The sequence below is a fragment of the Sinohyriopsis cumingii genome, chromosome 18, assembly GCF_028554795.1.
Source record: "Sinohyriopsis cumingii isolate HCF-2022 chromosome 18, ASM2855479v2, whole genome shotgun sequence".
Taxonomy (NCBI): Eukaryota; Metazoa; Mollusca; class Bivalvia; order Unionida; family Unionidae; genus Sinohyriopsis; species Sinohyriopsis cumingii.
Window position 1 is genome coordinate 28,760,511 of NC_142978.1, and position 27,080 is coordinate 28,787,590.

The 27,080-nt window shown below is 36.1% G+C and overlaps 1 protein-coding gene across 2 annotated transcripts in view; it reads left to right on the forward strand.

The window, feature by feature from the left end:
• The window catches only part of LOC149776294 (fatty-acid amide hydrolase 1-like), a 100,044-nt gene that overhangs the window by 19,512 nt on the left and 53,452 nt on the right, over nucleotides 1–27,080 (forward strand). For both annotated transcript variants that reach the window (XM_089942753.1, XM_089942755.1), the window contains exons 6-9: nucleotides 8,222–8,293; nucleotides 15,929–15,990; nucleotides 22,410–22,616; nucleotides 23,020–23,060. In XM_089942753.1, the coding sequence (XP_089798879.1) occupies nucleotides 8,222–8,293; nucleotides 15,929–15,990; nucleotides 22,410–22,616; nucleotides 23,020–23,060 (382 nt within the window). The remainder of the gene's footprint in view (nucleotides 1–8,221; nucleotides 8,294–15,928; nucleotides 15,991–22,409; nucleotides 22,617–23,019; nucleotides 23,061–27,080) is intronic.

Here is a 27,080-nt window from a genome sequence, read left to right on the forward strand (position 1 = left end):
TGACTACAACAAAAACAGTTTTTGGTTAAATGCTGTCATTACTAAGCTTGTTTACATCCAGATGTCATCACATGTCTGCTGCCTAATGCCCCAGTGCTAGATATCACTATAAACTACCACACTGCAGAGATTGTTGTGATATGATTGAAAAACCGCTCCGGTGGCCTAGTGGTTAGAGTGTCTGCTTTGGATGTGGGAGGTCCTGGGTTCAATCCCCAGCCGAGTCATACCAAAGACTTACAAAAAATAGTACTAACAGAGCCTCGCTTGGCAATCAGAATTAAGAAGTTAGTGTTAAGATTGGTCAGCCTCGTGTCGGGATAATGTGAATGGGTGGGACATAATGCTACATGTCTGCGGCATAATGCTCCAGTGCTAGACATCACTATAAACTGCCACACTGCAGACACCGTAGCAATATGACTGATTTTTTTTAAAGCTATATTAAAAATCCAAATCACACACACACACACAGACACACACACACACACACACATATGATTGAAAAATTGTTAAAGCTTTGTTAAAAATCCAAATCATACAGATGCACACACACACACACACACACATGCACACACACACACACAGAGTAATCATACTGATGGCTACAAATTCAGTACATGATAAAGAATTTACAAAATCATTAATTTAGTGCCACTGTTATGAATGATATCTTGTCATTCTCAATCCACTTTAGATCTTAAGACATTTCATTTGTGTGAAGTAATATTATACAACACATTTCCAGATTTACCCAAGCCTGTTTATGGCTTTAAACAATTAACTGGCCTCAATTAATGTCAGAAAACCAAAAGACAAATCCACCAATTAGAAAGTGAATGAGATGTCATAACAACAGCATGCTGAAATCAAAGTGGAATGTGTAGAAAATTTTGATTTTATTTTAGGCTAAAACACAAAAATGAAATGGATCAGTGATAATATCAATCGGTGTAAATCCAGAATTTTAACCTGTTATGATCATTCTTTAATGAATATATGATAGTTATGTGAATATATGCTGGTTATTTGCTTTATGTAATTAATGTATTTTCGTTAGAATATGTCACCTATATCATTGCATACATGCCAACCATTATGCTTTTGGCATAATCATTATGTTTTTTTCCACCAAATTACGTGTCACTATTCGGATAACATTTTTGGTATATCCCCCTCCAAAAAAATTAATAATTTGTTTTCTCATTTTTATTAACATCCCATTAATCTCACATACCATATTCTAGAAAAGACGGCTTCTATGTAACTACGACATAAGAGTACGCTTGTCAGAAGACTTGCATGCACTGTCCTAACAGTTTTAGGTTCTATTTATAGCAGTTGCCCTACTTCAAGAAACATGCTGGTTTCTACTTTCAACTTTTGACCCCGGTTTCTATTTATAGCAGCTGTATGGCTCAATTAGGAGAGAACAGACTGGTTTTCTAACTTTTAATCTTTGCTCAAAGATTTTTTGTTCTAATTCAGAACAGAACCAGTCTGTATGTATTTGGTGCTATAAGTCAAGTCAGATTTATTCTAGTCAATGCGTGTTAGAGCAAAAATATTTTTCAGATAATTTCACAGATGGATTAGGAAAAGATGTAAAACCGATTTAGAGATGAATACATGAATTACACAATACAGCATTCCATTCTAGGGATCTTCATGTCCCTTGCAGGATGCATGGAAAGGATTTTAATATTGGTCATGGTGGTAAAACAAGAAACCTTGAATTAGCTTATTTACTAACTCCAGTACTGAAGTAACTTCTTTTTTTTCAGCAGAACTAAATTGTGGACACAAATTTTATAAATGCATATGCGTTATCTACTGAGTTCTTAACAAAACACGGACAAACTCTAGCGGTAGAAGACTACATTGGTCCTTTGTTCTGACGATGTTTCCTGATTCCAAAATTGCAGAAAATATGCATGTGCAAGAACAAAATCATCTAATATTTTTGGGTGTTTAGAAGAAGATACTTCACTTAAAATTGCAGAAGCCATGAAAATTGGGCCATTTAGTATTGCAGTAGACAGGAGTAGTGATTGTGAAAAAAAGTTGTACCCAGTCTGTGTAAGAGACTTTGATAATGAAAAGGGCAAAGTCAGAGTGCTTTTCTTGCATTACCAGATTTAACAGTTGATTCCACTGGAGAAAAACATTTTATTTAAATTTGCTTGATAATACTTTGAATAAACTTAAGTTGGCATAATTGTATGGGGTTTTAAGCTGATACTGCATCAGTGATTACTGAAATTCATAAAGGAGTTGCATTCTATATTTTGACAAATGTCTCCATCATTGTACATATCAGGTTGTCTCTGTCATATGATGCACCATGTTGCAGGAAAAGCTGTTGATAAATTAGAAGAACTCCTGAAGTACAGTGGAACCCCGCTATAACGCGCCCCGCCATAACGCGAATTCGGATATAACGCGGTCGTAGCATGGCTCCCGAAATTTCGTATATTCATTCACACATGAAAAAAAAAATTTGGAGAAAAGTAAAAAAAACAAAACAAGAAATTAACTTCATTTTGGGCATGAGATTAGTTGTGACTTTTAAAATAATATGATCGTGGCATGGTTCCTGAAATTTAAATTCATTTACGTGTATTTTTATCGGACTGTGAAAATATTTGTTTAACGTACGAGAAATAGTGTGTAAAACGTTTATTATAATTTGGTGGAAGAATTCGCGTATGACTTTTAATAATAAACGATCGGAACTTAACAATTTATCCAGGTTCTTTAAGTGATTTTGGAGAAGTGATCGTGTATGAATTCTAAAATAATACGATATATATAACGTACGAGAAATAGTGTGTACAACGCTTGGCTTCTGAAATTTATCAATTTGAACAGGTTGTGGTGAAGCTCCATATTCTACTCTAGAAGAGAAAACTGGTTTCATTAGGTTTTTGAATTGTTAAGCCGAAGTAAACATTATCGGAAGTGTTACTTATTACGGATCCATAAGTAAAGCCAGTAAATCGTCTTTGTGATTGTCTTCCATGAAATCTGTATACAGTCGTTGCTCAAACAATAGCCGACATGGGCTTCTTATTTAACTGCAATCACAGCCAAGCAGCAGACAAAGCTGTGGTTGATACAAGAGTCACACAATTTAATAAACATCAAAGGACGAAAGCCGCCAACATGTGTGCTGTGCTTGGCGGTGTGATCAAACAACAAACAGTTGAAAGTAAATAATATCCAATACAGACACCGTATGTAGACCCGGGAATAGCTGCATGCAATGACCGTACGATATCAGACGGCAAGTAAATGGTTTCAATATTTTGTTCATCCTATATTTTACACGACGAATTCAGACTATTACAAAATTATTGAATATTTTAAATCTGTACGATTTTCAATGAAATTACATCCATTATGGATGAACTGCATGCCACGACGGCACGGTAGCATACGGTGTTGATACACTTTTCATGATATAGCGATAGTCTGGTATTATCGGTCAATCTGTATTATCGTTCAAACAAATAAAAATTAGTAAATGTTTTTAATGCACAGTAATAACCTATAAATATATTAACCATCGATTATTTTGAATATATCTTAATTAATGCATTCCAGTTAATATTCATCTGATGATAAGCCGACTTTTGATCATTGCACATGTATACACGTATATGTTCTCGGAAAAAAAGTTAAATATTGTAAAACCCCGCATTAACGCGACCCCGCTTTTAACGCGATCCGATTTTATGGACCCCGATCATCGCGTTGTAGCGGGGTTCCACTGTATCAAGTTGGCACTCCACTCTACCTGACAATGTACTTCATTCAGATATAGTTGATTTTTTCATCTTATTTCCCAGTTAAAAGACCCAATAACTGTAAGATATAAATTTCCTCTTCTTTGTCAGGTTATGAAAGGAATATTGGTTCTTACCATTCTAATGCTGACTGTGAGAGATTGGTCAGTATTGTTCCCACAAATAAAACTGAATTCAGATCCAGACTGTCTAACCCAGCACTTAGCGCTTTACTGGTGTGCAAAACATTCATAATTTCAGCTGGTACAAAGTATTTTGAAATGTAATATGAGAGTTGGTAGCTTTTTAAAACTCAAAGTGTTATATATGAAAACTTGAAGCAGTAATTGATGTTAAAAGTACAGAGGGATAAATAAATCATTTTGTACATATGCTCATTGATTTTTTTTCATGTTATATGTGGATTACTCTTTTTCTGCTTATATTACTCTTTTTGTCCACTTGGATTACACTTTTTCCCCGCCAGGGTTGGCATGTATGTCATTGAAAAAATGGCTACTCTTGAGCACGCGGATCCGTGCTAAAATTTGATCTGGAAGAATGTGATTTGTTAAAAACAATGAATAAAGTAAAGTATGCATATAATATTTTGGGCAATAAACAAGAATATAAAAGTTGCGAGGCATGATTTGCACTATGTAGGTACCATATAATATAATACATCTCTCCAGTAAACTCTTAAGTGACCCATGAATTATGAAATCATATTTACTTTTATTTTATTTAATGTTGGAGAAATAGCATAATAACATAAAAATAATCAAAGCAGTTTATTGATTTGGCAGTTGAACAAGAGCTGATAACTGCTGTGTGACTTATGGCGATCTTCCCAATGTTATCTTGACTTTTTTATGACTGTAAATGTTATATTTTTATTGCATGAAGTTATTTCCAGGACACAAGTAATAATTATTTGTTCCTGTCCAAAGGCTTGCATACCATTATGATAGCTCAAGTTCTCTTACACTGTTGAATGTGTGGTCTTCAAACTTTGATGAGTATATTCATCAGAAAAAGTAGTAAACGTGCATTTACCTACTTTTTATTTTCCAGTGAATTTCATAAGCTTTGCATTTATCTCAGTATCCCTGACACATTTATATGCAGTGTTTTTCTCACCAAAATCAAAAGTAGGTAACAGTAGCCTGATTTTTATACTTCAAGGATTTCATTAAGATTGTTTTGTACTTAGATCAATTTCTCAGTCATTGTTTGATGCACAGTTAAACTTTCTTGCTGTATTCATCTTTAAGAGTACAGTCAAACCCACTTATCTCGACCTCGGTTATCTCGACAACCCGCTTATGTCGAGCGTTTTGGTCCGGTCCCGAAAAAATTCTTCTTTGTTATGCTATTTTTTACCCGCTTATCTCGACCTCTGTTAAGTTGATAACCCGGTTATGTCGGGCATAAGTTTCGGTCCGAAGTAACATGTGGACCCGCTTAATTCGACGAAATGCAACTTTTTAACGTCATTCTCACAGAAATTGTACAAGAAATAGTCAGCAAAAGCGATCGATTTTCAGGCACAATTTTGGTCCGTTACGGCAGTAGTCACATGTTTATTTCATATTCCTTCTATTTTTGGTTCGTAAGAGTAGCTTAATCGATTAGCTATTTGACTGGCTTTTATAGTCAACGGGGAGAGAAGACCTATTCAGGTTTTTGAAGCATCTTGGATTTTCTGATTTTCCTATTATTAATGGCTTGATCTTGTCACTTCCATCCATATTTCCGGCCAAAAGCAAAGTTACTCTCTCTTTGGATTTTTTTCTTCCATGGCATTTGTTTCCTTTGAAATCCATCGTCTTGTTAGGCAGACATTGCCAAAATAGCCCCGTTTCATCAGCATTGTATATATCGCATGGCTTGAACTTGTCTAAGATTTTTGGCAAAACTTCTTTATGCCATTCCTTAACAGCCACATCTGAAACAGATGCACTCTCTCCACACACGGTTTTAAAACATATATTATTGCGCTGTTTGAAACGATCTAACCAGCCATGTGATGCTTTCCATGTTTCGTGTCCCAAGTCTTTTGCAAATTTCTCAGCCTGTTGCTGGATACGAGGGCCATCTACTGGGATATTTTCGGCACGGACGTTTTTAAACCATTTTAGTGTTGCCTCGTCGACATCATCGAACTTTGCGGAACGCATTTTCTTTCTATCGGGACCAAATTGTCCAAGTTCATAAGTAGTTTTGATTTTATCAGCATTTTTCTTCCAGCCTGAAATAGTGTTTGATGGAATGTTGTACTTGTTTGCCAAATCAGCACACTTTTCGCCTTTTTCAAGTTGTAGCAAAATTTCATACTTCAGTTCAATGTTTTGGTTTGAAAGCTTTCTCTTTTGGAACATTTTTTCTCTCTCATGAAACAGCATATACTGTACATGTACTTGTCAACAGAAAATAAACAGAACAGATATATTTCTAGGCAGAATATCACCCTATATATATGCTCGTATATATGCACGCGAATGGATAATCTCAGGCACTTGGCTTCTATACAATGGCAGTCAAGGCCCCATAATTTAGTTCTCATGCTTGAGGTCTTCTTAATTTTGTTTTGTTTTCTTATTTGTAAGATATCTTATTTAGGTCTGGCAGAAAAATTGGCTTCCATTGTTTTAATTTATTTTCAAAATTCCTGTGAATACCAGTAAAGGGGAACCCAAGTCGGCAAAAAGAAAAACAGAAAAGAAAATAAGAATCGGCACACTTGAAAGAATCAAAAGTCAGTTTCCAGTTTCCGGTTTGCTTTGCAATAAAATAACCTTTGTATTTGATATCCTGCCGGTAAGTTCAAAGAATTAGTTTACTGCTCGCTACCGGATGTGTTTATTCACCACCCGCGCATCTATTTATTTGCCATCTGGAATCATAATTGATACAAACTCGCATTGATGCCTGCGGGGTAAGTAGTCTACTCAACATTAACTTGCTTTAATAAATACTCTTTGTAACCTATGCTAGCGAAAGTAGTGTCATTTGCACTCACAGTCAATGTACATGTACATGTACATGTATTTTCAAAAACATTTATTGATCTTTATCTGCGAGATACTGTCATATATTAACCTGGATATAATACAATCTTGGTTATTTTGCACCTAACACCGCGTTATGCGTGAATGGCGGGTGCCTGAAAGCAATCGGTGGATGTTTCTCTCTCACTCTCTCGTTTGTGATTTTCTTTGATCCATTTTTCAATCTGATAACATATTCAAACCTCTGAGTACAACCAAACATGATTTGTTTTTCAATATTCACATCAATTATAAAAATGCGTCGTGTGTTATCTGACATAAGTGATGCACACTACAGTAATGGATGCATACGCTACATGTGATATAAAGAGTTCATAGATATATTTTTTCTTTAATAAATTACTTATGATGATAAAAAAGGAATAAATGATAACAACACCAGGTTAGTTCATTTCATTTTATTATCAATTAAGCGTTTTGTTTATTTTATTGTAACATGCAGTGGGAGGGGATTCCAGTAAACACCAGCAAGAGACAGGAGTAATGCTCAAGGACATTTTTAAAATTACCGGTTTTTATGAACCCGGATATCTCGGGACCCGGTTATGTCGACGATTTTTTTACACCCCCGACGTAATCGAGATAACCGGGTTTGACTGTATTACTATCAATAAGCAAATGCATGTCTCGGAGATTTACTTTACTTGCAGAAGTTTTGCAAGTTTATTTTATTATGCCCTGTTGGTGGTGGTGGGCCATAGCTAACTGCAGAACTCTCGTTAATCCACAAAATACCACCCACACTTTTTGAAGACTAAAACATTTCATCCATGATTGGACTGCATGTGTTTTTATTGAATGTTTTAATTTTGGCTTGTGTTTGAAAGCACAAGAGAGAGATTGGAAGGGAATATCACTGGTGTTCTTTTTATGTTTCATACTCATAAGTACACCACTAATTATGTCATCTATAATCAGTCTGACAATAGAAAAAAGTCCATGTTCAGCTTCAAAACTGAGCAGATTGTCCTCAGTAAGATACTTGTAATTGGTTTTTGTCCATTTTGTTCGTCATTTGCAAATGGAGACTAATTTGCCAAGCATGAGGCAGTCTAAGCATTCTGATCAGGAGCAAAATCTAACATTAAATTGGCTACTGACTATGGCAACATGAACTGTACACAGTGCACTATTATGCATATTGAGTAGAAAGTTGTGATATTAAGAGACAATCCTAAATGAAAATTTATGGCATATTTTGATTTTTTTAAAGTGCAATTACTATACTTGTTTTCTTCACAAAAGCATTGAAACCAAATGTGATAATATAAAGTTTGCTGAATTTATTTGTTTAATTAAATTTTAATTTAAATGATTTATAAAAAGTATCTCATTGGTTTCATATCTACTTGTTATTTATAGGGCTATGATTGCACAATGGGGCTTGTGAACCTTATCGGGAAGATATGGGAGGAGGATGCAGTTTTGATAAAGGTATGTGGTATACAAAATTTATAGATGTTTTATTCTGTGTTGACAGGAAGTAGGAGTTTTATCATAAGTTATGATAACATTAACAACAATTATACAAATGAGAAACTTTATGTAATGAGGTTCACCCAGTTACAATGAACTATTTATCCCATGATCCCCATAATGAGGTTAATCTAGTTACAATAAACTATTTATCCCATGATGCCCTTAACGAGGTTAATCTAGTTACAATAAACTATTTATCCCATGATGCCCTCAATGAGGTTAATCTAGTTACAATAAACTATTTATCCCATGATGCCCTTAATGAAGTTAATCTAGTTACAATAAACTATTGTCCCATGATTCCCTTAATGAGGTTAATCTAGTTACAATAAACTATTGTCCCATGATGTCCTTAATGAGGTTAATCTAGTTACAATAAACTATTGTCCCATGATTCCCTTAATGAGGTTAATCTAGTTGCAATAAACTATTGTCCCATGATGTCCTTAATGAGGTTAATCTAGTTACAATAAACTATTGTCCCATGATTCCCTTAATGAGGTTAATCTAGTTACAACAAACTATTTATCCCATGATGCCCTTAATGAGGTTAATCTAGTTACAATAAACTATTTATCCCATGATTCCCTTAATGAGGTTAATCTAGTTACAATAAACTATTGTCCCATGATGTCCTTAATGAGGTTAATCTAGTTACAATAAACTATTGTCCCATGATTCCCTTAATGAGGTTAATCTAGTTACAATGAACTACTTATCCCATGATGCCCTTAATGAAGTTAATCTAGTTACAATAAACTATTGTCCCATGATGCCCTTAATGAGGTTAATCTAGTTACAATAAACTATTTATCCCATGATTCCCTTAATGAGGTTAATCTTGTTACATTAAAATATTGTCCCATGATGCCCTTTATGAGGTTAATCTAGTTACAATAAACTATTTTTATCCCATGATTCCCTTAATGAGGTTAATCTAGTTACAATAAACTATTGTCCCATGATGCCCTTAATGAGGTTAATCTAGTTACAATAAACTATTGTCCCATGATGCCCTTAATGAGGTTAATCTAGTTACAATAAACTATTGTCCCATGATGCCCTTAATGAGGTTAATCTAGTTACAATAAACTATTGTCCCATGATGCCCTTAAGGCAAACTAAGGAATTAAAAATGCAGTAAAAAGAATGAAGCTGTGCTCAGGTCATACATTATTTAGTCAAGGTAATATATATATAATCTGGATTTATGTTTTTATGAACAATATTCAAGATGGATTATATACATGATAATGTCACCAAAGTTGCAAGATATAGTGGGGAGAAAAAGACAAGATCTCCCTTGCGACAATAAAGAACTGGCTCAGCTAACATGGTTATATGCGAAACCTTGCCAATAGTTTCTGATGGATCAGTTGTTCTTACCAGGGTTTTCCCACATTTTTCCTCCATCAGATACTTTATGCCATTTATTAGGCAGGCTTCAGGCATGGTCACAGCACTTGCAATCAAGTTCTTGCCCTGACTGTTAGTTGAAAATTGTTTTCAGAGGAATCTTAAAACTGGAGTTGTTTTCCTTGATCTAACAACAGCATATCACAGTCTGGCATGCAGGGCTGTTATTGAAAATTTCAAGAGTATGGCCTCGCTGGATAGTTGAGGCTATTGAACTGTTCCTTCATGACAGGCACTTTGAGTGCACATCTGAGAGAGCTACAACTCATGGAGATGTCATACTAAACAGATTCCCATAGGTGTGTTCTTTTGACAAATCTGTTCAATGTTTATATCAATGACTTGCCTAAAACACAGTCGCATAAGTTTATATATGCAGATGACATTGTTCTCAGGTTCCAAAGTCACTCATTTTCTGAGCTTGAGGAGGTACTGAACAAGGATCTGGAGGAAATGATGGACTTCTTCAAGAAATGGCACCTACAGCCAAGCACAACAATGAAATTCTCCAGCATCTTCGACCATAACAATGCAAATGTGAACCATGGGCTTTGTATCCTCCTCAGTGGGTAGCACATAAAACACTACCTGATACCAACATACCTTGGTGTGACTTTGGACAGATCACTGACGTTCTACAGCCACCTGAAGAAAACTGCAGCAAAAATGAGCTATCAAAACAACTTACTCCACAAACTGGCTGGCTCAACCTGGGGTGCTAGTGCTCAAACACTCAAGACATCAGCACTTGGCATCTGTTATTTGACAGCTGAGTATTGCACTACTGTCTGGGCTCGGGCATTTCATTCCAAATTAATTGATGTCCAGTTCAACGCAACAATGCACATAATCTCTGGAACACTACATTCTACTACTTTACCATGGCTGCTGGTACTCAGCAACATTCCTCCTACACATCTCCATCACCAGGAAGTAACTACAGAATTGCTGGCTAAGGTCAATGCCAGTGAGAAACTTCCTCTGTATGTGGACATCACTTAACATCCAGCAGTCCGCTTGCATCGAGACATCCAATCTGGTTAGGTCCATTGTCAGAGGATGACAGCTATTTCAGCATGGAGTGATGAGTGGTCTGCAACAGATGTTGTAAACTGCTCCCTCATAGCTAAGCCATCTGTCTGCCCTTCTGGATTGAACCTTCTACGACATCTGTGGACCCTGCTGAACCTTTTCCAGACAGGATGGGTGTTGTGCAGTCAACCTTGTATAATGGGGCTGTAGAGCTCAGCAGGCCATGTCACACACTGTGAACAACTGTCCATTGACAGAGTTCCCCGATGGACTGCAGGCTCTGCACCTTGCTGATGATGGTGCTGTTAAATGGCTGGGCATGCACTGCACACGATAAATAAATAAATAACTGTCTCCAGTGTATAGCCTATCATGTACTGAAAAATGGCTTTAAACCCTCAACATCATCATTAGACAAACATTCATTTCAGTAAAAAAAAATTATCAAGGAGAGATGGATTTGTGAGGTAGTAGTAGTTCTCCTAAGGTATTATGATTGGGTAAGTATTCATGAAGAAACATATTTTATTAGAAAAAATAAGTTTCAATTGACCAGATGAAGACAATTTTAAATATTATTATATAATTTGCATCATTACTGTATATTGCATTAATCAATGGTTTATTCAAATCATTGCCATCATAAAAGCATATAGCATTAAGTAATGGTTTAACCAAATCATTTTCATCATTACAGCATATGGCATTAATCAATGGTTTATCCAAATCATTATAATTATTACAGCATATGGCATTAATCAGTAGTTTATCCAAATCATTAGCATCATTACACCGTATGACATTATTTAGTAGTTTATCCAGATCATTAGCATCTTTGCAGTATCTAACATTAATTAATCAGTGGTTTATCTAAATCATTATCATCATTACAGCATATGGTATTAATCAGGGGTTTATCCAAATCATTAGCATCATTGCAGTATATAACATTAATTAATCAGGGGTTTATCTAAATCATTATCATCATTACATAATATGGTATTAATCGGGGGTTTATCCAGATCATTAGCTTCATTATAGTATATAACATTAATTAATCAGGGTTTATCCAAATCATTAGCATCATTACAGCATATGGTATTAATCAGGGGTTTATCCAGATCATTAGCATCGTTACAGTATATAGCATTAATTAATCAGTGGTTTTTCTAAATCATTAGCAGATGTGATCAAAGATAGTATGCAAGTCAAGTACAAGATGTACTCGGGGCATGCAAAGTCTACTTCCATTCTCGGGTTCATTGCAGAGAAATGAAATCCAAAGTTTGTATTTATCTTAACAATCTTGAATTGGCATTTAGATGATTGATCGAGAATGAGCCAAAATTCATAAGCACTTGTTATGAAATCAGAATTTTTGCATCTGTATTTTAGTGAATTTGGAAACAAGTTTTAAATAAAAATGTTCATCTTTTGTGATAAAAGATTTAGTTACATTTGAAATCAACATTATTCTAGAATGTATCCACATTTGCTTGTAAAATGGAGTGGTGTAATACACAGTGTTTTCAGTGGTACACAGGTGATGTGTGTTGCAGCTGTTAAACACAATGAAAAATTGCTATTTATTTACAGGTATTCCCAGCATGATAGAATAGACATTCAACTATTTAAACAACAACAACCGACACTGGTGAAGTCCAACTCTTTATTAATTTTTCAGAGGTACCAAAGTAGCTCCATAATTTGCCAGTGTTTTTGGATACCATTGTGCACAAGTTATTGAGGGAGAGGTGTAACAAGAAATTACTACATCTTGAGAATATCAGCACAATAGTTGTCACAAGTTGAAGCTGGGTTGGGACTGGATTAGGGAAGACACCAAAAGCAGCTGCGTTATAAGATATTTATTTATAAACGCAAACTAAATATTAACTAATCTGACACTATTATAAACAAAAAGATAAGGAAAATTATAAAGTTCCTAACATGGAACTATCAACAACAATTAACTCAAAGAGAAAAAACTCAAACATGAATTTAACAAATGGAATTTCAAACAAACGTGAATTAGGTCTTATCACCGATCAACAAAATAAAAGTATATGATCCACACCCAAATATAAACAAAATCTTCAATTTATCGTTCATACAATGATATTGAAAAGCATGTAAATTTGAATGTACCATTCATATAACGATATTGAAATGCGTGTGAATTTGAATGTATCATTCATATAATGATATTGAAAAGCATGTAAATTTGAATGTATCGTTCATATAACGATATTGAAATGCATGTAATTATGAATGTATCATTCATGAAACAATATTGAAAAAGGAATGCATGAAATTATGAACCTATCGATCGTTCTCATAATGATATTGAAATAGGAATGAATGAAATTATGAACCTGTTGATAGTTCATATAACGATATTGCAATAGGAATGAAGGAAAATTTGCTCAGATAGCAATAGTGAAAATAACAACATGGAACACAATATATATAACTATCATGGCGCCCATTTGACATTCAAAGATGTAACTCCAGTTCCACTCGCTCTAGTCAATGGTCAGAGAAGCACCCATGCATGGTCCACCCCTGTCAGTCTGTTGTAGGATCCCTCGAGAGCCCTCACATTTAACACAGACCCGATGGTTGCAAGCCCTGGTCCCTCGAGAAAACCAGCACTCTTTTCCGATCCATTGTCACCATAACACACCATATACGTCACACAAAACCACACAGAGTTCTGTGACTCCACATCAAACCATGTACAAGGCATGGCATCATGTATAAGGCAGCTATAATTATAACAACTAAACCATATAGTACATATGACACAGTTAAGTACTTCTGCATTGATATATGTTGCGCATGCGCACACATGAATTCATTACCCATTACATTAATCGTTCAATGCGTGTAGCATATAATTAAATTCAATTTGTATGTTCAGTTACAACAAATAGCTTAACTCGAACCAGACTATAGTATTTCTGATATGGCGTTGTATAACCTTGGTATTGACTCTCTGTAGAATTTAGAATAAATTCTAAAACATTTTAAGTATGAAACAATTCTGTCATATAAAATGAATAGTAATAAAGAATACTTAAATTTCATTACCTCTACAGCTGGAGATTTGCTCCCATAAAGGGTTAAGTTTTCTGACAAGACTCGTCATAATGTAATTTGGTTATAGAGAATTTGCTCTATATGTACACTAGCTGTGATAGATATGTGGAACTAGATACTTAGGTTTTCCACTGCAGGCAATTCGCACATGCAGCATGGTCTGAGTTTCGCTCAGGATTTCGAATTAACTAGAGTCAAAAAAATATACCACCCTCGGGTGACGCTGTACGTGGCAATGAAACCCGAGCCCGAGTACATTTTTGACAACAGCTACATATTAATATAACTCGTACACAATTCCGTGACAATGGTACTATACCACTTGATGTGACTTGGTTGTCAATATATTTGCAAGATCATGTGTCATTGGTGCCATCTGTAATTGCATTTTTCGCTTCTTACTTTATAACCTGGATGTAATCACCACTATGTGAAAGATAGATATGAATAACTTTATAAGATAATGTGGCACAAAAACATGTTCAAAAAATAATGACAACAAGTAATAGTAATATAAACATATACAACATACACAATAATTATTTATTTACTCTAGGAAAGTGAGGCTATACTAACTGACAGGAAATAAACAGATGTTAAAGAGTACACTTGTGAACTAGAGTTTGATGTTAAACAGTACACTTGTGAACTAGAGTTTGATGTTAAACAGCACACCTGTGAACTAGAGTTATATACAGTCAAACCTAGCAGTTGTGGTGACCCCAAGGAATAATAACTGACCTTTGTACACAGGTGACCTCTTTATGCAGGTTCATGTTTCAAACTTGTGTTTTAACAAATGCCATGCCATGAATACCAGTATTGTATTATTATTAATTAGTGTGCCATTTAACTCGATCAAGTATCACTTGAATCTATCTTGTATAATAAATGGTCACTGATAATTTAAATTTTATTTTTACGATTTCACAAGGGGCCCCGAGTGGCCGAGTGGTCTAAAGCGCTCTTCGTTACGGATCACTGCCATCTCACCTCTGTCTGCGGCGGTTCGAGTGTAAGATTCAGCCAATATGGGCATGTGAGAAAGCTTGCCAGTAGCTTCTCGTGGGTCGGTGGTTCTTTCCGGGGTTTTCCGGGTTCTTCCTCCACCATTAATACTGGCCGCCATGTATAGCCTATCGTGCTGAAAAATGGCGTTAAACCCCACAACAACAACAACAACGATTTCACAAAACTTAACACATGATTAGGATATAGAATACTATTTTTGCTGTTGTTGCCAGCTTGCATAATTAAATCAGGAAACCGGTTTTAACACTTCAAAACAGTATTTAGATTAACCATTTACTCAGATGACTTAGATCAAAAGATTCAGCTTATGTGAAAAGTCTGTGATGAACTAGTGAATGAAAAGAAGCTTATTTTGGCTGTTTTTACCAATGCATGAACTGAAACATCACCAGCCTTTACAAACAAGATTTTTAAACATTGAATGATTGATGAATTCAATGAAATTGGATGAAATAGTATCTTTTTTTATCTAACTCTTTCTGATCAGGTGTGAAAAATTGAAATTTCAGACAATACCTGTCAAAAAAGATAGCTCACATTTCTATGACAATACAACTACTTTTCTCCACTAACAAATTGCCTTGACCCTCTTTCTCTCAGGTGTTAAAATGTCTTGATTTTGAATTTGAGATTTTAACACTTTTGAATTGCATGGTGACTGGAGTATGCTGAATATAAGCAATACAGGAAATGTTTATCTAAATAATGCCTTCCACATCAAACAGATAATGCAGTCACTGTTGATACATTCCAGTGACCACTTTATGCAGGGAGAAACTATTATTTGGCTATGAAACACCTGGCTGCTGACTGCATATAGCAGTTGACCATTATATACATGAGTTTATAAAGGAAATTTGTTGGGAGGATATTAGAATGACTGCTGTGACCAGATGACCACTATATAAAGGTGACCATTGAGATGGGATTGACTGGATGCATTTCTTCAAGCCATCATTAATAGAGAAAATAACTTTTTATCATAATTTCTTTGTGAAATTGTTGTAGGTATTGAAGAGGCAGGGAGCCATTCCATTTGTCAGAACCAACATACCCCAGATAATGATGACGTAAGTTTAAGGACAAAGATTGTTAGCTGGTATCATGTTATTATTTATATCACGGCTGTACATTGTTGTTACATAATTTGCTACCTCAATGTACAGTAGGGCTATAAGTTTAGGAGAGACTGAGTGTAACAATAACGATGTGACTGTTGTCTTATTGAATTATCGAAAATAAATTTTGTGTGGAATATATTAATTGCATTTAGATGGCTGTAAACACCAAGTCAGGTTAATCCAAAGTATACACAAAATTTGGAAATCATTACAGATTTATGCTTTTTGTACATTAGCTTGATTGACACATATATAATTTTTCCTTCTAAATATTTCACCAGTCTCATTAATGTTAGGAATATAAGCCATTCGTCTCCCAAAGATGAAATTTGTCTTGCAGTTCTAGAAGATATAGACAAAGGGCAATAACTCTTGCCCATTACTTCCCCTTGCCATCAACAGGTGGCACCAATTAAAGTCTTTGCTTGTGAACTGACAAACATCATTCACTTTGTCTCCTGAAACCCTTTGGATATTTGTACAAATTTCATTCCATCCATTGAGGATTTTGTCATTTTTAGATGCTTTAATGATTAGTCTGCAGGTGGTATACATTGTTTTATATATAATTTAGACCATAATTTTGTAAATTCTCAGACTGCATGGCTACTTTGTATTAGAATGTGTTGAAGTTCATGTTCACATACACTGTTTATCACCCCTGGTATAGCCGGAGTCTCTGATGTTTTAACACAGTTAACAATAACTATTAGCTTTATTTATGTTGGCATGATTTAAAATACAATTCAGCATTATCTCTATTGAGTTCTTTACCAGTGTATTCAAAAGAGAAATGAAAATAAACCAAAAAGTGATTTCTGAATGATAATTCTGAAGATATTTATGACAGAAGAATAATGCATTTTTTTCTCTCACTTTCTTACTTTGTCAGTTCAGAATCAACCATCACAACTTAGTATGTGAAATGCAAGAATGCAGCCAGCGATAATGACTTGTGTCTTGCATATACAAAGTCTGCTTTGTTGGCTACATGCAGCATGTGTCAGTTGGTTGGAGAATACAATGTTGACAGTTCTAAGGAAAACTGCAAGAAACAGGGAGTGATGTGATAACTCAAAGGACCAGGAGTACTGATGTTATGCACATAAGAAATCAAAGAACTGAAAGCATTCATGTTTTTGGCCAAAATTTGTTCAGAATGCTGTTTCATCTGGAGAATTTCAACACCTTGGGGGAGTTTCCACCAAATTATAGGCAGCCATAGTGGTATAAGTCACCCCGCATGTCCAGGCTTGGCCTTTTGGCCTCTAAGTCCAGGCGCATGTTTTTTTGTGCCTAATTCTAGGCAGCTCAGGTGGCATAAGTTCCCCCACCTGTCCAAGTGTGGCTTTTTCTAAGTCCAGGCACATGTTTTTTTGTGCCTAATTCTAGGCAGCTCAGGTGGCATAAGTTCCCCCACCTGTCCAAGTGTGGCTTTAAGACCTGTAGGTCTGTGTGCATGGGTTTTTATTGCATGAGCAATGTAGTCTAGCTGCTCCTTGGTTTTGATACTTTCTCAGCTGCTGACTATACTATCCAGTGCCTGGATCTCTATCAGATGTGATGCTATATCAGCTGCCAAATGTACCGTCCTCTCGTCAGGTTATTGATCCATACCATTCATTGACTGTGTAGCTTCCATTACTTATGCCTTGTTGAGTAAAGCCATTGAACATTCACACTGCCGGGGATCAGAGTGATAGTTCCATCGATATGCCTAGCATTACCATTAATCAGACAGTACAGCTATGTGTCCTGCTGTCCATACTCATAGCTGCCAACCCTCACGATTTTGGCATAAATTTCATGACTTTTTCAGCGATTCACAGAGTCATGCCCCATGCAAAAAAATCACAAATTTGCCAATTCTCAGTTATTTTAAATCTTTAATAAAATAACCGATTTTCTGTTAAGCACTAGTCGTGATATCGGCAGTTGTCGAAACGGTCCAGTACTGCTGGTTGTGATATTAGTGCAGCTATAGCTGATTGATACAGTTGGCCCGGTAACAAGCATTTTAGCGCGTTTTAATCTGTATGTATAAGAGTAGTTTTACAAATGCTTTTAAGAGAAACTGGGGCCTAACCGGAATTTCGCTCTGCGTATGCGCCGCAAACTGATTTAAATTACAATTCAGAACCCCATCTTGAAAATGTCTTCACCAGCAAGGAAAAAGAAACGTATTGCACAAAAAACCGAAGTTTAGTTTGGAATATATGAAAAATTGGCCATGCATTCAGCCGTCGTATGCCGACATACATGATGCAGATTGGTAGCATTCAGCTGTCAAACACCAATATACATCTTGCTTTTTGTACGCCTAACTGGAATTTTGCTCTGCATATGAACTGCAAACACTGATTTTAATTACCATTCGGCGCCGCAACTTGAAAATGTCTTCACCAGCGAAGAAAAAGAAAAAAGAAATGCATTGCACAAAAACTGAAGTTTAGTTTGGAATATATGAAAAATTAGCCATGCATTCAGCCATCATACACCGACATACATGATGCAGATTGGTAACAAAAAGTACATAGAGCTTGGGAAAATTAAGAACTCACAGCAGATTTCAGCTCTCAATGGAAGACCTGCAAGCTACCAACACTGAAGCATTGTTTGTGAATTTTCTTGTTGAATACAATGTACCTTTATCAGCTGGAGACCATGCTAAACATTTATTCCGACAGATATTCCTGGACTCGAAGATCACTTCATGAATCCATGTCAAAATTCACTGACTTTTATCCCTATTTTTCACTAATTGTGAACCTGGAGGGTTGGCAGCTGTGCATACTCCCAACATTCATATTGGATGTTTCAATTTCAGCAAGCCATCCATATTGATATGATGACTATATCCTGTTGAGACAACTTGCCATTTACTCATGGCTTTCCATCAGGTATGATACTTAGAAAGTCTTGGAGATAAAGTCTCTGCCGCATCTTTGCGTTTGGGAATATTCTTTCCAGATATTGATCTTGGTCCCATCCAGAATGGCTCCCACACTGGGTGTGGTGATAAACCTGATAGTTCATACACAGATCCCACCATAGGGCAGACTGAGTATAACTTTATGGCTACAGTGAAGGAATTTATGGGGTGTTGCTGAACTCAGAATATTTGCTACACTCCTGTACAGGGCAAAACCTTATTTGGTTATGATGACAGGGAAGTCAGTCCTTCCTTCTATATTTCCCCTCATTGAGGAAATTTCTCACAGATGGAAAACAATTTGTATAGTTCATCTATTCATCTACCGAGATCATTGACCAAGGCATTTCCAAAACCTTTTTACTGATTCGGCTTCCAACATTCTTTGCAATCTTGCTGGGATAAGACCCATTTTGACACCTTCTTTACAGACCTTTATCCTAACCTGGATTGTCTTCTCCTTCATGCATAGTTCCTGTTCAGAGAGCCCTGCAGCAGAAACAATTCAAGCCTTCAATCTTGGAATGAATTTCATGAACTAGAAAGCCCTCCACCTTAAAGGCTTGCGAAGGGAAGTGGCACATTTTCAGGGATTGGCACAAAGTTAAAAACATCATCCCTTTGAATACCTCTGTCCCCACAAGTAGCTGACTTTTTTCTTGGTCTGTTTGAGGAGAAAAGATTGATTCTAATTACTATTAAGGGCATGTCCCATTATTATGATAGGGAGGATCTTGGTCGTAACAATGACCTCTATGACTGTTTTCCAGCTTTGACTTCATACAGTCTAAATTGATAACATTGTTTTCCTAAGTGGAATCTTTCTGGGGTTCTGACTTGCCTGAGTTCAGACAAACTCAAGCCTTTAGCCAGGATTTTTCTGAAGCTCCTTTTATTCAAAACCTGTTTCTTGACTTCAGTTAACCACATGCCCTCTCTGTTGACTGAGCCTACTTTCAGTTTGATCAAATGGCTTGATGATCCTTATGACACAAACCCAGTTTCATCACATGAAATTGGTTGGTGTTAGTGGGCATTCAAAACATTATCATCATCATCATCATCATCATCATCATACAACCTCTCTCATGTATTAACAGAACCTAAGAGGCTTCCAGACAAGACCTGGTATGTATGCTTAGTCTTTTTCTGAAGTGGTCTGAGCCAGTTTGAGGAGCTCAAAGACCCCTCTTTCTCACAGTTAAATGTGGAAAAGAAGAAATAAATCCTCAAGCCCTCTCATTGTTGTTGAGGTGGGTAATATGCATGGCATACTTTGACATATCACTAGAACAGAATTGCTTCATGAAGATCTGTGTTCATGAGATTAGAATAATCAGAGAACCTTGCCTTGACCGTCATCATCTCTATCAAGATGTGTTTGAGACCATTCGTAGGCATGCACAGTCAACCTTCAAGAGGTTTATCTATGAGACTTGGCTAAGCAGCAGTAAATACTGGATCTGGTAGATTCAGTTGCAAAAGCAGCCACCTGACTCTTCTGACACCAGCACAACCTCCAGATGAGCACCCTGCACTGTCTTTACTGGATTCATCCTGAACTTTTATGTGGTAAGATCTTATTATTTCTTTTCTCAGATGTAAGCCATGTCTCCTCTTGTTGTGCTGCTCACAGTTGGGAGAGTGAGCTAACCTTCATATGGGGAATCCAATATTCCCCCCATCAGAGGTTACCTGGGGTTTATGTTGGATGCTCACCATTCCCACCACCTGTTACCTATTCTTCTAACTTTATTGTGATTTGGGAACATATTCAGAGAATGCAATTTTTTTTAGTAAATTGTTTTTCCTAGAGTACTTACATGATCATATTACTTTTTAATACTTTCCTATCCTCCCGGCAATGTGAACATCCTGTTACATGATATTCCATGGTGCTACCTGTAGATGGCATGGGGAGATAATGGACAAAAGTTATTGCTCTTTGTCTAAATATTATAGAAGGATGAATTTTGTCTTTGGGAGGGATGGATTCAGAAGGTAATAGTGCTTATATTCCTAAAGTTAATGTGATTGGGTAAATATTCTTGGAGAAAGATAATTTAGTAAAAAGTTTACATTCTGAATAAAGGTATCACAAATAAAAACAAATTCTACTCAGAAACATGCCATTTATGTTTGCTTATGAAGTTAGTCCAGCTGTATTTTGATGGCATGGGGTTCTTTTAATGTTGAGCACTCTTAAGAAAATATGGTGTATGTAATTGATCATGACATCTGTTTTGTTTGTGATAGTATTGTTTTTGTGTCAGCTATCGTTGAGATGAAATCACGGTATAAATATTAAATTTGCCAGGTCTTTGCTTTGTACTCGTACATGTGGTAGTATTGTTTTAATCATTTAAGTGACCGCCATTTGTAGTAGATTAGTTTTATTCTTTTGCATTCTTTATTTTGGGTATTTGTAGTAGCTCAACCACAAAATTAAATACATACTAATGTGCAAATTTTGACAGCAGGCAAAACCACAAATTTAAGTAGCTGCGAAAATGCCTATTTTAACAAAACCACAAAAATGTATCCTCACAAAAATAAACGATACTGCAGTAAATCAGTTTCTGTTATAATCTTCCCTAATTCATTTCTATTATAATGATCCATAATTCAGGGTACATCAGTTTCTGTTTATAATCCTGCATAATTAAGAGTAAATCAGTTTCTGTTATAATTGTCCTTTAGTGTAAATCATTTTCCATTATAATCATCCATAATTCAGGGTCACTCGGTTTCTATTATATTCTCTTGTCATTTTCAGAAAAAGTTGAGGACATTGTGACAGTTATGCAAGCATGCATTTGAGTAGTTGTGTATACTTCAATAAGCATGGAGGGTTATGACCATTTATTATGTCCGGTTGCCTAGTGGTTAGAGTGTCCACTTTGGATGCAGGAGGTCGTGGGTTTGATCCCTGGTCGAGTCATACCAAAGACTCATAAAAATGATACTAACAGCTGCCTCGCTTGGTGCTTAGCATTAAGAGGCTACTGTTAGGACTGGTCGGCCTGGTGTTATGATAATATGACTGGGTAGGACATCATGCTATATGTCTGTGGCATGATGTCCTAGCACTAGACATCACTATAAACTGTCACACTGCAGACATTGTATCGATATGACTGATTTTTTTTTAAAGCTACGCTAAAAAACACTCACCATTTATTACGAAAACTTAAATTCTCTGTTCAGCTAGACATTTTGTATGATGCTACCATAAAGAATTGAAGGTTCAACCCATGGGATAAGGCAATGGATTTGTATGGTCTAATGTACAAAAGATAAATAATTAAGGAAAGAAAGCCATTAGAACAAATCTTTTTCTCTTTTGCAAATTGTTTTCATTGTTAACTTGTTGCAAATCTGTGTCTAAATAGTGTTTTATATTGAATGTACTCATACAGTTGTCTCATCTTCCTAGATATGAATGTTCCAATCCAATATACGGGAGGACTAACAACCCCTATGATGCCACTAGAAGTCCAGGTGGGTCCACAGGTGGTGAGGCAGCCCTTATAGCAGCTGGTGGCTCTATCATAGGATTTGGGTCTGATATAGGGGGTAGCATTCGGGTGCCATCACATTTTTGTGGATGCTATGGTCTGAAAACTACGTTGGGAAGATTAAGGTATCTAAGGTCTAAATTCTTAAGGTGATAAATACGCTAGCAAATGTTTGTAAGCAAGGAAATTTCATATGGCATTGTTTTATAGCTTTGTACTTTTCTAAGACATGTCATAATCTACAAATCAGCAAAAATAAAAATGATGAAGATGAGCAGTTGTATGTATTAGAGAAATCTGAACATTCAGGACTCGTTTCAATTCAGAATTTTTATGGATGCATCAACATCGTATAATTGGCTAATATTGTTTATTATTCTGTGGCACAGATATGTTCTGTTTACTGCTTTATATGGAATTGAAGGATTTTACATAAGTGCAGATTAGTTTAATTTTGCAAATCTTGACAACAATATATTGAACTTATAGAAGATATTTTAATAATAGTTTTAATCTTTGCTGTTTCAGTCGAAAAGGAACATCATCTCTTTCTCAAGGCCAAACATTAGGTATCTATTAAAGCATATATGATTATTTCTAAAGTTTAGTAGAAAAGGTCATGTATACTTTAATTTTTGTCTCACCTGCATAAGAATAATGGTATATAATGGTCACTTTTCTGCCATCAGCATTCAAGTTAATTATTACAGTATTGATGTTTTATATCACAGGGTCAACATTATTCACGTTTTACTTTACAGTGTCAACAGCGTTCAGGTTTTACATTACAGTGTCAGCAATTTTAAAGTTGTGTATTTCAGTTTTTGAAAGTCAGAAATAGTGATTATATTGACAAGTATACTTATAAGGTGAGATGCTGAGTTCTGTGGACCATGCTGATATGCACTTGTAGATGGTAACATGTACTGCAGTACATCTGTTTGTTAAATTTATTTTTTAATTTTATTCAGCCAGATTTAATATGGTATGTTACATAGAGATAATTGAAAAAGTGTGCAAGCAAAATAAAAATTGCTGCATCAGAAAAAAATGGATAAACTGTATCACTAATCATTCATAAGGAAATATAGCAGTCATCAGAATAGTCGATATTTTATGTTCTAGATTTTCAGTCATCAGAATAGTAAATATTTTATGTCCTAGATTTTCAGTCATCAGAATAGTAAATATTTTTTTCCCTCGATTTTCAGTGGTCAGAATAATAGATATTTTATGTCTTAGATTTTCTTTTTTAATGTTATACTCATATATTTACATTTATTTTGCTATTAAAATAATGGAAAGGCATGTGTGTTCTTATTTCTTCTTCAGATATGCTACCTGATCATAATATCTTATGAGAACTACTACATTGCAAAGCCATCTATCCCATTCTAAAACTTTGCAGTTAAAAAGCTAAACGTTATCTGTCCATCTAGGGGGCAGTTATAATGATCTCACCTTGATACAGGGATTGGCGAGAAGTCCTATGAAGTATACTCCATCTGTAATTTGTAACCTTTGTTTCTTTCTTCAATGACAAAGTTCTGGGTGGTTTTTTTTGTATCATCACAAACTTAGGCACACTTGTTATGTACCAGCTTATGTCATTAGTGAATTCCCTAACATTGCTATTGCTGTATTTAAAAATATGCACATCAGGTGTATGATATAGAAGACTCATTTAATGTTGCTGTATAATTTCTGTTAAGGTCAAATACATTCAGATAAGTTTCCTGTACTAGTCTAGTGGTAGCATTCATTTCATATATATATATATATATATATATATATATATATATATATATAATGCTTTACTGATTTTACCTGTAATGAACATCATTTGGCCTTTCTTGACAATTGATATTATCTTCATAAATATCAATCGTGATGATTCACTGTTGTAGATTTACTTATATGCAGGTATTGTGTGTGCTATGGAAAACTCAAGCATATTGCTTTATAATTTCTGCAATGGTCCAATAGTATAGGTAAGTTTTCTATACACAATTTAGTCATTGTGTCCATGTCATAGCTACAGTAATGATGCTTTAGCGATTTTACTGGTATAGGCAGTCAATTGACCTTTCCTATAGGCAACTTTGACTAAAATTGATGTTTAGCGATATAATTATTAATAGCGACACTCCAGTACTTGACTTGCATTGACTGTCATGTGTATTCCTTTACAGGTAAATTGTCAAAGTGTGTAGGTCTGCACTGATACTCCCTTAATTCAAAAAGCAGTATGCATGCTGGGCTACACCTTACTGCTCTATATTTTCTTAGAGCTTTGAACAGCAGCAATACTGAATACTAGATCTGTAACTATTGGAAATATGCCAACTGACAACCATCCATCATGTGTAGTTTGCCATGGATACCAATCTAACAACACATCCATTCTGATCAGTGTGAACTGAATGTCAATAGGCTGCCATTCTTGGAGTACCTAAGAAGATGGCATGGAAATGCATGTTGACATATGCTGTTGCCATAAGTAGCATGCAGATGTGGCTTCATTGGATGCTTTACTTTCAGAAGGATATAACACTTCACATAGTTCATCAGGCATGAAGCATCACAAGCCACCATGTCTCGGCTCTTTCACCACCATAGCAGAATAAACCTATAATGGCAGTACCATCACGCAGACTCTCAAGAATATGTAACTTGCTGAAGAGTGAGTTTGTTAGCAAAAACGAACAATCTCAGTTACCATCATGGCAGATTTATGGACCGGCTACATGGATCAAATATCCTGTTCCTAGTTTCATCCTTACAGACTGAACATCATGCCAGCTAAGAGAGCCATGTTCTGTCATGACTGGACTTTGCCATCTGGCTCTGATCACAGTAGGTTACAACCACTGTCGATCATCAAGTATCAGCTGCTAGATGAACAGTCTTTGTCCAGTTTGATGAACCCAATTAATTAGGTACTATCTTGGATCATTCTCACCCATATAGCACTACATGACACTCACTGCAAAAAATGCCCACCCTAATTCCTCAGTATCTGCATCACCACCTTTATTCAAAGATGAAAAAAATTGTTATCAGACCTTATTATAATGCACAAAGACTAAGATTTCCAGGCTTTAAACTTCGGAAGTTTGGCACCTATTGCCACTGGAGTTATGTCCATCTCCACCCTCTCCCTCAACTGCCTGGTCTAAAGTTCCAGCATCAGTTGATTTATTGACTCAAATAAAAGAAATGACTTTCAGATTACTTCCACAATCTGGCAGAGTTACTGATCTTCTGGGCTGCTTACAACATCAGTACAGGATCCAAGTATCAACTGACTTTTTCTCACAAGGATGCCATCCCTTGAATTTTACTCCATGGTTCTTTATGCACCATACCACAGTTTTCCTTATAGATACCCCAGCAGTCAACCAAGACATGATAGCTCTGGGGTTGACAAAGCTATACTCTCTATGCATGGATTAGAAGTCTTTTAACAACACAAAGCAGTGGATCTGCTATGTCATGAATCTTGACTCTATGTTGGCTCTGATATCTGTGGTGATCTTTCAACAGGCAGAACTCGGTTTATCATCTCTTATTCCAGTTCCTACAGGACATGTGTGGGAGTCTTACACAGAGCTGCCTAACATACCTTGACCAATGCTGTAACGAGGAACTAGATGCAGAGTCTCTATCTGAATGTTTCTTAAAGATCACTATACAGTCAAACTACACTCGCAACCTTTATCATCTAATCTCCTCCTCAATGGTCAGGTTGGCCAAATACACAAATGAGCTACCAAGAATACCAATTTCCCTCCCTCACAGTCTCAGCTACAGTGGAGTGATTTGGTGGGAAATCAGCCAAAAGATCACAGAGATGCCCTTTGTATATTGGCCACTGAGAAACAGGCCTTACTACCAATGAAAACCGCAGTTCTCCTAAAAAAAGTGGACAAGAGTGAGAGAGGGGGTGATTGTGTTTGCCAGTGTTTTTCTCCATGATAGCCTCCCTTTCTTAAAAAATGACATTGTCTATATGCCACCCTTATCACAGATCTCGGTAAGGGGAAAGCACTGATTCTTACTGCCAAATGGGACAAGATTTGCCATGACAATTTATGAACCCAACTATTGGTTTCTGAGGGACTCAGTATCACATTCAGCACACTTCCTTTGTCTAGGCTTTCCTCAGCTACAAAGTACCCACTGACCCATTTAAAGCCGCCACTCTGTAGCAAGAAATTAGTGACCTTCTCTGGGAAAGGATGGTAGAAATTGTTCAGTGTTAATTCTCCAGGCTTTCTTTTGAGGTCACTTTGGGTTCCAAAGGTAAATGGCACTCATCGTCCTGTCATCAATCAAAGCTTCAATCAATTCCTTCACTCCCCATGGTTTATGATGGAAACACCATGGTTTTAAATGATGCCCAGGAGGGAGACTTGGCATTAGTGTGAACTTAGATTATATACCCGGCTGCCAAGAAATTCCTGCACTTTGCAAACAAACACACCATTTACCAGTTCATGGCACTCCTGTTTGTTCTCAACATCTATCCCTGGGTTTTCGCAATATTAGTACTTAGTACTGGCCCATGTCCTGATGACATTCTACAA